General features: G+C 30.7%; 1 protein-coding gene across 1 annotated transcript; it reads left to right on the plus strand.

The window, feature by feature from the left end:
• The first annotated feature begins 3,070 nt into the window (after positions 1 to 3,070).
• Positions 3,071 to 7,335, plus strand: LOC18040645 (trans-cinnamate 4-monooxygenase). The gene is made up of 3 exons (XM_006432006.2): positions 3,071 to 3,917; positions 4,536 to 4,669; positions 6,609 to 7,335. Exons 1-3 carry the CDS (start codon positions 3,133 to 3,135, stop codon positions 7,205 to 7,207), a joined length of 1,518 nt encoding a protein of 505 aa, XP_006432069.1. The 5' UTR covers positions 3,071 to 3,132; the 3' UTR covers positions 7,208 to 7,335.
• The last annotated feature ends 7,394 nt before the right edge of the window (positions 7,336 to 14,729 follow it).

Raw genomic sequence — 14,729 nt, forward strand, 5'->3', positions numbered from 1 at the left:
TGGTATGACTTATCTAATGGTTATAAATGCTTGTTTAATCTCATAAACTCTTATCATAATTTTTATTGTTGTTTGGTTATTTTTTTAGTAGAGCTTTTAGAGCTTAAATAAACTATTTTGTCTCAACTAGTAAAAATTCAAATTTTGAATTTTTGAGAGTAGAGGTTGAAAAGCTTTTTTTTAATATTAAAATATCCAAAATATCCTCTATTTATTTGATAATCTTATTTTATTCTTTTCATAACATAACTTTAAAAAATTGTCTATTAAAGTAATTTCATAGATTTTTAATAAAAACTCTTATTGAAAAACTAAATCACTAAAATTTTTTAGGTAAAAGCTCTATTTGTAAAAGTTTTATTGTCAAAAACTCTACTTAAATAAACTCTACTTGAAAAGTTGTACCAAACAGAGCCTAATACTATATCAAGAACACAATTGAAAGAATATCTTCTATTAATCTTATTTCATGAACCATATATATGGAAGAATTAAAAAAATAATTACACGATATTCAAATACAGGAAAGAATAAGAAAAAGGAAATATCTTTTAATCAAGAGAGGAGATTTCTTATTTTATTCCCATGACTCAATTTATTCTCATAATTTTATGGGTATGGACATAGATTGGTGTTGTGAAACCATGAAAACTAATTGAGTAAACTTTCTCTAAACTTTTTATTCTTGTTTTTTAATCATTTTTTGTTATTTTAATTTATTTAATTTGATCATCGTTGTTTTGATAACATAATTTAATTTTAGTTTTATAAAAATACCCTATTTACCCCATATTGGGTTGCCTAAATTAAATGGACTTCCCTTAATCATCTTTATTTTTTTTATTTTAAAATATAAATTTAATCGATATAAGTTATACAACTCTTACAAGTAACAATTCTTCTATCATTATTTTCTTGTACTTGACTTTTTTTTTTAAATTTTATTGTAATGATTTTCTTATTTTGTAATACTTCTGTTGGACTTTAAATGATGTGCACAACCACTATTTTCTAAATGACGTTTTTTTTTTTTTCATTTGTGATAAAGATATCAAGAAAGAACTACGGCAGGGGAATACATAGCACTATATGATCAAAATCAACATCTGTGAACACGAAACCAAATTTCAATTCTTATGGTAATGGAAAGAAAGTTGAAGGAGGCTCTGATGCCGTCTCAAAAACACAATTGAAATAATATTTTTCTTTAATAATCTTATTTCATGAACCATATATATAGAAAGAATCAGAAAGTAATTACACTATATTCACAAACAGGAAAGAATAAGAAAAGGAAGTATCTTGTGATCAAGAGAGGAGATTGCTCAATTTATTCCGATAATTTTATTAGTATGGACATAGATCGGTGTTGTCAAACCATGAAATTTATTTAGGTAATCATTTTTTGTTATATTAATTTATTTAGTATGATCGTTGTTGTGTGGATTACATAATTTAATTTTAATTTTATAGAAATACCCACTTCACTTCCATATTCGGTTGCCTTAAAATAAATGAACTTCCCCTAATGATCTTTACTTTTTATTTTAATTTAAAATATGGATTTAATTGACATAAGTTTTACAATTCTTAGAAGTAACAATTCTTTTATCATTATTGACTTTTTTAGTTTTTATTTATTCTAATTATTTTAATTTTATTGGACTTTCAAATAATATAAAAATGTATTCACATAAATGGTTGTTGCACTCTTTTTTTTTTTTTCAACTTTTCTTGCTCATCATTTATAGTTAAAAATCTAAACTTGTGCTACATTTCTATCCTTGCTGAACTAAAATAATGGTACTCGATAATATGAGATTTTCCCATTTTAATGAAGTGCTGACTAAAATAAAAATATAAAATAAATACATGCTCTAATATGATTCTTGCTATTGGAGCGCCCCCCCCCCCCCCCCCCAGCTTCATTATTATCTTATAAAATAAAAGGAGTTCTGATTAAAAGATGACTCTTACAATTTTATATGGGCTGTTTGAATCTTTCGTCATTTATGAAATGTGAACCCCCCCCCCCCCCACCCAATCAGCTTCATCATTATCTTATAAAATAAAAGGAGTTCTAATTAGAAGATGACTCTTATAACTTTACGTAGATTGTTTGCATCTTGTCATTCGGATGAGTTAAAATACAAAAAAATATGAACTCTAATAACTAAAACACAAAAATATATATACTAAAATGCGTATTTTTGTTGAATCTTAATTATATCCACCTTTTTATTTAAATATGAATGTCTACGATAGGTAATTTATCTATATATACTATTTACATCAAAATTCAAGATTAGATTTGGAGGAAATTATAAATGTATACGAATGAGGAGAAAAATGAAAAGAAAATATATAACACAATAAAAAAATTGAACTTAAGGGAAAAAGGCAACAACATCATCTCATAGTTTAGCAAAATAGTTGCAGAAACTCCTTGTCTAAAAAAATAATCACACTATATTGATTTAAGTGTATTTCATTTGGACATAATTATTTAAAAAGAAGTATTTGTAAATATTTATAAAAATAAGAAGTTATTAGGAACCATTTCATTTCATCAAATTATAAAATGGAGCTGTCTTTTTTTCCATTTTAACATAGAGCACGTGCGATTAACGTTAATTTAATTTGTATTGGTTGATGGCTTTGTCATGTTTTGTTTTTATATATATTTTTTCTGTAATTTTTCTCCCAATTTATATACCTGTATAGGTAATATTGGAAAAATTTTACAACTTGTCAAATCTATTGAATAATTAGTGTTAATTTCAACTCCATCAATCTCAGTATCTCACCAAAATTTTAACTTTTTCTCACCAACTCTCCCCCTGACCCTAATAATAACCCCTTGCCCCTTACCCACCACCCCCTCGAAAAGTCCAACCCAAAACCTTTCACCAGCTCCTCCAACCCACCGTTAAATGTAACGGCAGTCAATCCAAAATTCAATCGTCACCCACTCGATCTCTCAAAAGTATGACCACATGCTTCACCTAACACGTTACCGTCAAATTAGCACCCACGCACACCCACTTCATTTCTTGTTATAAATATAGTCCACTTCCCCCAACCTCTCACTCACCCACTGGAGTCCCTGTATTCATTACGTTAATCGTAAAGATGGATCTCCTCTTGCTGGAAAAGACGCTTTTAGCCCTCTTCGCCGCCGTTGTTGTCGCCATTACCGTCTCTAAACTCCGCGGAAAGCGCTTCAAGCTCCCCCCCGGCCCCCTCCCCGTCCCCGTATTCGGCAACTGGCTCCAGGTCGGCGATGACTTGAACCATCGGAACCTCTCCGACTTAGCCAAGAAATATGGAGATGTCCTCCTCCTCCGCATGGGCCAGCGCAACCTCGTCGTCGTCTCGTCGCCGGACCACGCCAAGGAGGTTCTGCACACGCAGGGAGTGGAGTTCGGATCACGAACGAGGAACGTCGTGTTCGATATCTTCACTGGGAAGGGCCAGGACATGGTGTTCACAGTGTACGGCGAGCACTGGCGGAAGATGCGGAGGATCATGACCGTCCCTTTCTTCACGAACAAAGTGGTTCAGCAGCAGCGGTTTAATTGGGAAGACGAGGCCGCTAGAGTCGTTGAGGATGTTAAGAAGGACCCCGAGGCGGCGACCAATGGGATCGTCTTGAGGAGGCGGCTGCAGCTTATGATGTACAACAACATGTACAGGATTATGTTTGATAGAAGATTCGAGAGTCAGGATGATCCTTTGTTTAACAGATTAAAGGCTTTGAATGGTGAGAGGAGTCGGTTGGCCCAGAGCTTTGAGTACAATTACGGTGATTTTATTCCCATTTTGAGACCTTTCTTGAGAGGCTACTTGAAGATTTGTAAGGAAGTTAAAGAAAGGAGACTCCAGCTCTTCAAGGACTACTTTGTTGAGGAGAGAAAGTACGCTTTTCTCTTTTCTTTAATTTACTTTTTTCTTAATTTTCCTTTTTGTTTCCGTACGAGATTTTTTTTCGCAAAACGGTGTCCAAAATCTTTTTGTTTTCAGAATCTCTTTTTCGTTTTAAGTCTCTTTTTATTTTTTAAATCTAATTTAAGTATTAATATTATAAAAATAACTATTTGAAAATCTCACATTCAACTTTATTTGTGGGATTATGATCTCTGATTTTTCTGGTCTTTTTTTAATTTTTAAATTGTAAATAAAAGTAAAAATTAATATAATTGTGTAGTTTAAAATTTAAATCATTTATTTACGAAAATAAAAAAAAGAAATAATAATCAACGGTGGGGCGTCGTAATCAATTAATGACATAATAATTATTTTTAAAATAAATAAATATTCCGTGACCGTTTTGTCTGACACGTTATCCTTATCCCTTGCTTCGACGGGGATCTAGTTTCTGTCGGTTTCTATTTATGTTTTGAAAACAAAATCAGCGGTCATTCTGTCCATGGCCCAACGAAAGAATTGCTTACGTTGACATTGATTTTTATTGTAGATATTTTTTATTGCCGTTATTTGATTATTCAATTGACGTGATTAATTTTTATTGGCAGGAAATTGGCAAGCACGAAGAGCATGAGTAATGAAAGCTTGAAATGCGCAATCGATCATATTTTGGACGCTCAGACAAAGGGAGAAATCAACGAGGACAACGTTCTATACATCGTTGAGAACATCAATGTTGCCGGTATGTTCATCTAATTAATTAATTAATTTATACTCCAAATTTACAAAAAAAATTTAGATGATTACGTGAATCTGTTTTACACGAAACGGTATTTTGGTCCCTTGAAATTGGATTAAAAAACTTGATTGATTGCGTAGTTTAAATGTCGCCTCATAAAATAGTTTAAGGCCTTTGTCAGATGTATTTATTTCTTCTACAAATGACATAAGCTAAGAGCACCGGATATTTATTTCTTTCATTTTTTTTTTTCAAAGATGTCAGCTAAAAAGAATAAATTAATTGAAAATTACAATTGTTGGTCTCTATCTCAACTTTGAGAATACACGTGCAACTAAATAGTAAATAGGTTGATAAACTTGGAAATCATGTTTACTTTTTTTATTTATTTTAAAAAACAAATTCAATGATATAGGTTGTACTATAAATTATTAGTAATTTCTATTTTTTTAATTCTTATGATAATTTTTAGATTTTTTAAAAACCACGTTCACACATCCAATCACTATATTATATAATACGGTGGTAGCGTAAAGAAGCTTCTTATACTTTTTAATTATCCACTAGACGATTTTTTTGTGGAGTGGGATTCAGTGAAGTTATCATTTTTTTAATTTTTTTCAAGGCAGTATATTCTCATTGGTTTATTAATTAATTAATTAGAAGGTAATGATTCCGGAAGAAAAGCAAAAGAGGTTTAGGTAAGAAAAATGTATCAAATCATGCATTTGATCAGCTGATTTTATCGGTCTTAATCCTTAACTCTTTTCAAAAAAAAAAAAATCCTTAACTCTTTTGCCCAAAACGCTGTCAACATCAATACCATTAATTATTATATTATTTAGGTTAACTTGCGGTCCTCTCACAGTTATAATATTCGGGCCTATTATAATATCCGGGCCTACTATGAGTACTGTACCCTTGAGGGGCACGTAACTTAGTCCCTCTCTATTATTTATATTAGAGATAGCCTACTTTATATATATGGATATTTATGTATAGGTGGTTGTTAAGTTACCCTCCCTATTATTTATATTAGATTTAGCCTACTTTATATATATGGATATTTATGTATAGGTGGTTGTTAAGTTAAATAATTATGTAACTTATATCAATCCAACACTTACTATCATTAACACACATTTGATTTTTGTTATTTATACTTTTATGTCAGTGGTAGAAAATGTTGAATTGACGTAAATTATATGATCATGTAACTTAACAATCACCATATATATATATATATATATATATATATATATATATATATATGTATGTATGTATGTATATTTTTGGCCAAGCAATTCAATGCTTTCTTCTTTACTGGTGAAAAAGATGAAAATACTAAAGTCCAACTTTTGGCCGGGTCAAACTAGCCTTTGACTTTTCCAAAAAGCCAATTTGATTAATTTTTTAAAAGAATAACATAAGTCATGCTATGGTACATAATATCTTATATACAGTAATTCTAAGTTGTCATTCAGATAAAAAAATTGGAGCATATAAAATAAAAGAGTTGTCATGGGTGACAACTCACAGATAACATGATATTTCCACAAGCAACAATCATATGCTTGAGTAAGTTGGTGAACTAATAATGCAAGTATACATTTAAGCTCCCTGTTTATTTGATATTTCCACAAGCAACAATCATATGCTTGAGTAAGTTGGTGAACTAATAATGCAAGTATATATTTAAGCTCCCTGTTTAATGTTAATCAGTTTCGGATCCTATGATTTGATTTCAATACATATAAATATTAATTGATCACCTAACTTCTGTCTAATGTGATTTCAAATATATATAAATATTAATTGATCACCTAACTTCTGTCTAATGTGGCTTCAAAGTCAAGAATTTGGACCCGTCCTAATTAGTAGATACAAATATGTCAAAAATCATGATCTGATTAATTTTCATTTGTACATAAATATATGACAGCGATCGAGACAACTCTTTGGTCGATCGAGTGGGGAATTGCAGAGCTAGTGAATCATCCTGAAATCCAGAAGAAGCTCCGCAATGAACTTGACACCGTGCTTGGTCCTGGTCATCAAATCACTGAGCCTGACACCCACAAACTACCCTACCTTCAGGCCGTGATCAAGGAAACTCTTCGCCTTAGGATGGCAATTCCTCTTCTTGTGCCGCACATGAACCTTCACGACGCCAAGCTTGGAGGCTACGACGTCCCTGCTGAGAGCAAAATCCTAGTGAACGCGTGGTGGCTCGCCAACAATCCCGCCCAATGGAAGAAACCTGAAGAATTCAGGCCTGAGAGGTTTTTGGAGGAGGAGTCCAAGGTTGAGGCTAATGGAAATGACTTCCGTTACCTTCCTTTCGGTGTTGGGAGAAGAAGCTGCCCTGGAATTATCCTTGCTTTGCCAATTCTTGGTATCACTATTGGGCGTTTGGTACAGAACTTTGAGCTCTTGCCTCCTCCAGGTCAATCTAAGATTGACACTGCAGAGAAAGGTGGGCAGTTCAGTTTGCACATTTTGAAGCACTCGACCATTGTTGCCAAGCCTAGATCATTCTAGTTTCACAATTCCATTTGGTTGTAATGTTAAGTCTGTTTCAAAGTGGTTGAATGGTTTCTTCAATGTCGGATCAAATCAAGTGGCAGTTGGCTAGTTATATAATACTTGTGTAAATTTGTGAACTTAAATCTTCAAATCTTCATTTAAGATTTGCAATAAGTTTTATGTTTTGTTTCTTAATGCAATTACTAGAAATAAATTAATTCCGTCCTCGTTAAATCACTTTGTGATTAGTTGGAATGGCGTGTTCATAGCCTACAAAACATATTAATTAATTGGGTAATTTTTAAAAACCTCCCCTGAGCTTTAGACTTGTTGCAAGTAGATGGCGAGAATTTATTTATTTGTAAAAAATTTTCTACTGTCAATTAATTTTAACATTGATCGTTAGTTGACTGTGCAAAAGCAATATTGCCCTTAACTATAGTTTGTAGACTTACATAATTGAAAAAAAAAACTAAAATTGTTAGCTCGAAAAGCACAAACTCTATTTTTGACAATTTTATTCTTGTCAATTCCAAAGATTTACAATATCATAGGTAAAGATTATGACTATTTCATTTTCAAGTTTTTAATTTTATCTTTCTTGTAAGAACTTTAAGGAAATATCAATAATTTAAAGAGGATTTTTTAAGTTTTTAATTTTATTTTTTTTGTAGGAACTTTAAGAAAATATCAATAATTTAAAAAGGGTAAAATAGCTAATAATTTTAGTTTTTTTTTAGCTATTTTCGTCTACAAACTATTGTTAAGGGTAATATTATTTTTGCACAGTCAACTAACGGTCAATGTTAAAATTAACTGAAGGTAGAGGGTTTTTTACAAATAAATCAATTCTCGTCATCTACTTGTAACAAGCTCAAACCTCAAGGGAGGTTTTTAAAAATTACCCTTAATTAATTCTATTATACCAATTATTATATGGTAGTTGACTTAATGCACGCGTAGCGCGCGTGGCGGCTCTCATACACTAATTAATTTTAATATACCATTGAGATTACTTTTCATGTTAGATGCTATTACAATTATGATACTAATTGAACATTGGAAATAAAGTTGTTTAACCATAGAGTACTCAATGACTTGGGTCACCACTTTCCATGAGTAGAGGTTCGAATTCGTGCTTGTATTATTGCGATCGATTTTTTTCGAATATTCGAAAGTAAATCTAATTCGTTCTAAGCTTTGATATTCTTTGAAAGTAAATCTGATTTGTTTTAAGTTTCACTGATAATAATGATTAGGGTGATTTAGAAGATTTCGGTAAACTTCTTATGAATCTTACTAAATTGTATTTTAGTAGATCGTTTTTTTTTTTAAATTAACATGAATAAATGATATGTCACAGTGGTAAAGTCATTGTTATTATTATTATTATTATTATTTATCTTTTTCCCAAAGCTTACATAAGGTGAGGTTAATTTTAAAAAAACCATCAATTATCTAACTCAAGTCTACCGTCTTATAAAAAATATTATAAAAATTTGAATTTATTTTATTTTTAAACTTAAATTTTTAATTTAAATCAACTATTTATCAAATATTAATTGTCGTTCATAATTAATAATGTTGTAATATAATTTAAATATTTGACGTTTTAAAAACAATAATATACAAATAAAGCGAGGTTGATTTTACTTTCATGTCAGCGACCGCCTTTGTTGGCAGAGAACTATGATTTCGGTGAAGAAAACGATGCCTCAAACAGCACCCTCACAAAATTATTGTAGACCCCACTGGGGTCCACTTTTTATTCTACTGGCAAGAGTAGCTGTAACGTACAGATACTATAACGGAAAAGACGTGATGATTTTTGTGAACAAGAAATTAATGCCAACATAAATTGGTAGGGCTAGAAAGTTCCGTCAAAAATTTGTCACCATTGATCCATTGGTTATCATAACTTTCGAGAGTATATATGCAGCTTAAAATGGTAAATATTATTAGGTTATGACTATGCTGAGTAAATTTATGATGGAGTACGAATTTTAATTACACATATAAAATAATAAATAATAATAAATTTATTATAATTTTAATTGTATGGTTATGAAGGGGTACTTTATGTTAGAGCAATTCTAATATAGCTAAACTCATATTATCATTAGGTAGGGTAGCCAAAAGTAGTTTTAACAGTTGATGAAGTAGGCGGTCGTTCAAGATTTTTTATTCAAGAATAAAATATCATAAATTTTAGGTATTTATTTATTAATACAATAATATTAATTATTTTAAAATTCTATTTTTTTTAAAATTACATATATACTGTATGAAAATCTCATTTTTAAGCATCTGCATATTATTATTCACATCCATAATTATCTCTACATTTAAAATTTTTTACCTTAAAAGTAATTTTTTAATAAAATAAGATTTTTATAGTATAATAATGATTTTAACCTTTTGAAACTTTATTTTGTTGATAATTATAAGAAAAAAATTCAACACTTCTATTTACAAAAAATAATTACTCTACTAAATTGTTAATCTTAGATTTTAAAACTTTTAGCATTTTATTAACTCTATTTCAAACTTCAAAGCTAATAATATTGAATCAACAATACTTAGCTAAAAAACTTTTTGCTCTTGTATCTAGAAAGAAAATTAGTTTGATCTTGTATATGAATTCATTGCCATTATCTGACATCTAACCATCATATTTATCTCAACTAGTCAACTCTGTACGTGATATCATTTTAATTATTCTATTTTAAATTATTATTATTATTATGATCGTTGTTGTTGTTATTATTATTATTTATTAATTTATTAATTTATTGTAGTTTTTATTTGTTAAATTGATAAATGGCTTAAATCAACTATGAAGTTTGTGATTTAAATATCATAAATGTTGAGAATTGGATTAGATTGAATAAACAGGGTAAACTTAGTTAGCGTTCTTTCAGAAATAAATAAATAATTTTTTATTATTCTTTTTTTTGGGATCTTGTTCAAATTGAAATTCAAGATATTATTAAAGATAATTTAATTTTAAGCTATTTAAAAAAAGTTTACCTAAGACCTCTAGACTGTTAGAGCTAGTCTTGATGATATCGTGCCAATAATAAAACAAAATAAACCAAGTATTATGTCCATTTTTTTATAATAACCAAGGAAGGTTTAGGTTTTGTGCAAGGAAAGTAACTATACAAATCTCCAAGATTGGTAATTTACAGTCACTATACAACCCATAACAATACAAAGATTATGGAAAGAAATCAACAGTTGAACGCTAAATCAATTGCTAAATGCCTAAGCCCCTAGACGCATGATTAAGAGGTTTTATTGGTCATCTGAGTTTCGATTTTGAGAAAGCTAGAGAGTAAAAAATTGACATCAACCTTATTTAACCCTCTACCTTTAAAGGAAAAAAAATGCTAAATGTTATTACTTGATGCCAATAATTGTTGATATTTAACTTCTCTCAAGCATTTGTTTATTAATAAGAATTGATGTCGTATCTTCATCAAGGAGTTTGTAAAAATACCTACTCTATAAAATTATGACACACATGAGGTAGTGTGATGGTATGATCTGCTGAAACAAATTTAAGCTTTATACTTTTGATGTTACATTTCTAGGTAAACTCATTCATAAAGGAGAAATTCAAGCTCTCACCTTAGTTAGCCATTCTTTTATACTTGCTTCTACTACCTGCAACTTGCTGCATCTTCTCAGCACAAGAATTGAAGCTTCCCGCGCACACACAATTGAGAGAAAGGAGAGAGGTGAGTTACACTCTTGCCTCAGTATCAATTTTTGAACAATAAACTCCCAATGTATTGAAATCACTTAAACACTATGGTTGAGCATAGATACCCTCATGTGTTAGTACAAAATTGCCAATCCTATTGTGAGCCAATATAACACAATTAAAAATTATACTTGTCCATAATATGCTGCTATATAGGGTGTTACAAAATTAGACTTAGTAATACAATATTTGATTACTTAATAAATGAATCTATTAACATTTCTCCCTAACATTAATCACGTATTAATTCAATAATACATAAGAATAATTAGAATGATTTATTCTAGTCCAGGATATGTGAGAAATAAATCCAACAATCTCCATTTAGAAAGTAGAGTCATTCTAATGATATTTTTTAAAATATAATATTTTGAAAACAACTGAATTAATCTATATATGACTATAACAGAAGGTCAAATGTAGGTAATCGCCCAAACATAAACAAGTGCAAAATATGTCATAAATACCAAGCTATATGTGTATATACTGAATGCTCTACACAACAAGACTCCTATAAACACGTGACAATGTAATACTATATCAATATAATAATGGAAATAGCATAACAATGTGATCAACATGCTTATTTCCGTAAAGTTCATATGTCTAGAAAAAATGAGATAAAAACAAAATGTCTCCTAAACCATATGTCTTCAGCAAAATGAGACTAGAACAAAATGTCTTATGAAGCCAGCTTCCTTCTCATCATAATGAGAGTAGTGCCAAAATATATTCAAAAAGTTGTGCTTTCTTATATACATAATGAGACTGAAACAAAATGCCTCAAGAAATCACGCTAAAGCCTAGCCAAAATGCTTCAATCTTTAATGTCCATATTGAGACTAAGCAAACTGTCCAGAACCATAGTATCTTCACTATACATATATTGCCATATCTAACCAAATGTGTACTCAATATATGACATATCAATATCATATAACAATATGCATGCATAATAGCAAAATATGAATAATACATAATCTCATTTAAGTTATAACTTATAATACATACTAGAACTCCTATTGACTTAGCATATAAAAAAGAATTCTAGTAGTTCCATATGAGTCACATCCTTTCTGAACACCTATGGAGCTAAGGCTTTAGTAAGTGGATCAACCAACATGAGTTTTGTAGATATCTATTGATATCTAAGATAGAGTAATTTTCTCTCTCACAAATAAATATTGATATCAATGTACTTGATGTGTAAGGAACTCCCACTATTATAAGAGAAAAAAATAGCTATAGAATTATCATAATAAATCTTCGTCCTTGGTACAGTCAGCATGAAATCCAGTCTTGCGATAAAATTCTACATCCATAAAGCTTGATGCGTAGCCTGAAAACATGTTACATATTCTGTCTCCATTATTGAAGAAGCTGCAAGTGTCTGCTTTTCACTTTTCTATGATATAGCTCCTCTTGCCATCATAAAGATATAATTAGATGTGAGTTTCTTATCTTCCAAACACCTAGGCAAATTAGCATCAAAATATTCAATTATGTTTAGATAGTCAAATTACTGATGTGTCAACGAAAAATCCTTGGTGGCATATAAATATATGAGCGCTTTCTTTGTAGTCTTCCAGTGTTCAAGAATCTCCCAAGTGCTCTCATATGTAGAAAAAAAATTAGGACGCGTACAAACTTGAGCGTACGTCAATATACCCACAACTGATGCATACGAGACAGTTTGGGATTTTGCTTTATCCACATCCTTATTTGAAAATTAAACTTTGTTCAGAACACGATCAGTGTAATGTTAGCCTATATGGCTATAAATATTGATTTTGATGATAACAAACCACATGTATTTTAAAAGCTTTGATAATGTTTTTAAAGTTTCGGATTTGGACTTATTTGAAATTATTTAAATGGTTTTGGGGTCATTATATAATTTCACAAAGTTTGGGCAAAGTCATAATTTCAGAAAGTTTGGGGTTAACGAATAATTATTTAGAAATTCTGAAATTGGACTTATTTGCAAAGTTTCATAACGTTTTGGGCCATACTACAGTTTTATAAAGTTTTAGGGTCAAATTATAAATTTCGGGAAATGTTTTACTGTAGCAGTCACTGTAGCAAGCGGCTTACCGGATACTGATAAACAGCAAGCCGGATACGGGGCAGTAAGCACCAGAACGAAAGCGGCTTACCGGATATGGTTAAACAGCAAGCCGGTTACGACCAAAAATGTGCATAACGGCTAGTAACGGCTAGTTTTTGAGTTCAAACTATATAAACTCTAAACCAATTCATTTTTGGTAACTCAAGCAAGCATAAACAAGTGCACACAACATATATTGAGCTTCCATTTCGTAAATAATCATTTGTTGAATCATCATTGAGCTATAATTTGTATATCCACTCTTAAAGAGAGATTCATTGTTGTATTTATCATTTCTCATCAAATTGTGAGAGTACAAGTGTGAGAGACACTTGGGGTGAAGAGATTGGAGAGATAATCTCTTGTTGTAAAGGTTCATTGACACCTTGAAGTCAATTGTAATCGTTTGAAGCCTTGGAAAGGCTTGGATAGTGAAATCCTCAAGCCCGGTGTGCTTGGAGGCGTGGACGTAGGGGGGGATTGCCGAACCACGTAAAAATCATTGAGTTAGCTTTCTCTTCCCTTACTCATTTATTATTGTGCTTTTATTGAATTTATTGTTTTCGAATTTATTAAGGCATTAGATTGAATTGTTGTGTGGTTTGCCTAGAATAATTTTAAAATCCCAATTCACCCCCCCTCTTGGGTTGCCTAGTTAGTATTTCATTTGGTATCAGAGTGAGGTGCTCTTGTGTAGACTTAACCGTCTAGAGTTAAAGATTAATATCAACCCAAATTAGTTCAACTTTCATGGAAGGCCAATCCACCACTAGACCTCCATTCTTTGATGGTAATGACTATCCTTATTGGAAAACTAGGATGAGAGTGTTTTTACAAGCCTTAGATTATGAACTATGGGAAATAGTTTGTGATGGTTCATTCATTCCTAGGAAGAATGTTTTAAGTGAATTGGATAAGAAAAACATGACTTTAAATTCCAAGGCTATGAATGCTTTATTTTGTGCCTTAGATAAAAATGAATTTCATAGAGTTTCAAATTGTTCTAATGCCTATGAAATTTGGAGAAAACTTGAAATTGTGTATGAGGAGACTACAAACAAGGAGGAATTTCATGAAGTGTCGAATTTGGCACTTATGGCAATTGGAGATGAATTGGATGATGAACTTGATGAGGTAAGTGATCCAACCTATGATGAATTGTATGATGCTTTTAAAGAATTGCATGATAATTGGATAAAAATTGGTAAAAAGAATGCATGTTTTAAAAAGAAAATGGTAGAGCTCACAAATGAAAATGAATCTCTATGTGCAAAGATTACATGCCTAGAATTAGAGAATAAAACATTGCATGATAGAGTTGCATTATCAAATGAGAAATCTAGCACTTCACACAAGCATCTAGAATCACATGTAAATGACTTGAAAAATGAAAATGATGCTTTACAAAAATGCAATGGTTCATTAAATGAAAAGATTAAAGGACTAGAGTTAGATAATAAAATTTTGCATGATAGAATTGCATCATTTAAATGCAAACAAAGTACTTCATATGAGCATGAAAAATCACATGTTGGTGAATTGATGAAAGAAAATGAAGTGCTTAAGAAAAAGAGTAATGAGCTCAACGAAATTGTGTTAAAATTCACAAATGGTCAAAAGAACTTAGAAAAATTACTAAGCACTAAAAAATGTGTGTTTGA

The sequence above is a fragment of the Citrus clementina genome, unplaced genomic scaffold, assembly GCF_000493195.1.
Source record: "Citrus clementina cultivar Clemenules unplaced genomic scaffold, Citrus_clementina_v1.0 scaffold_5, whole genome shotgun sequence".
Lineage (NCBI taxonomy): Eukaryota > Viridiplantae > Streptophyta > Magnoliopsida > Sapindales > Rutaceae > Citrus > Citrus x clementina.

Excerpts from the sequence above, each read along its gene's own strand:
- LOC18040645 (XM_006432006.2), top strand. The coding sequence starts at position 3,133 with ATGGATCTCCTCTTGCTGGAAAAGACGCTTTTAGCCCTCTTCGCCGCC. Across the intron at positions 3,918-4,535 it reads TACTTTGTTGAGGAGAGAAA|GAAATTGGCAAGCACGAAGA; the intron begins GTACGCTTTTCT and ends TTTTATTGGCAG. Across the intron at positions 4,670-6,608 it reads TGAGAACATCAATGTTGCCG|CGATCGAGACAACTCTTTGG; the intron begins GTATGTTCATCT and ends AATATATGACAG.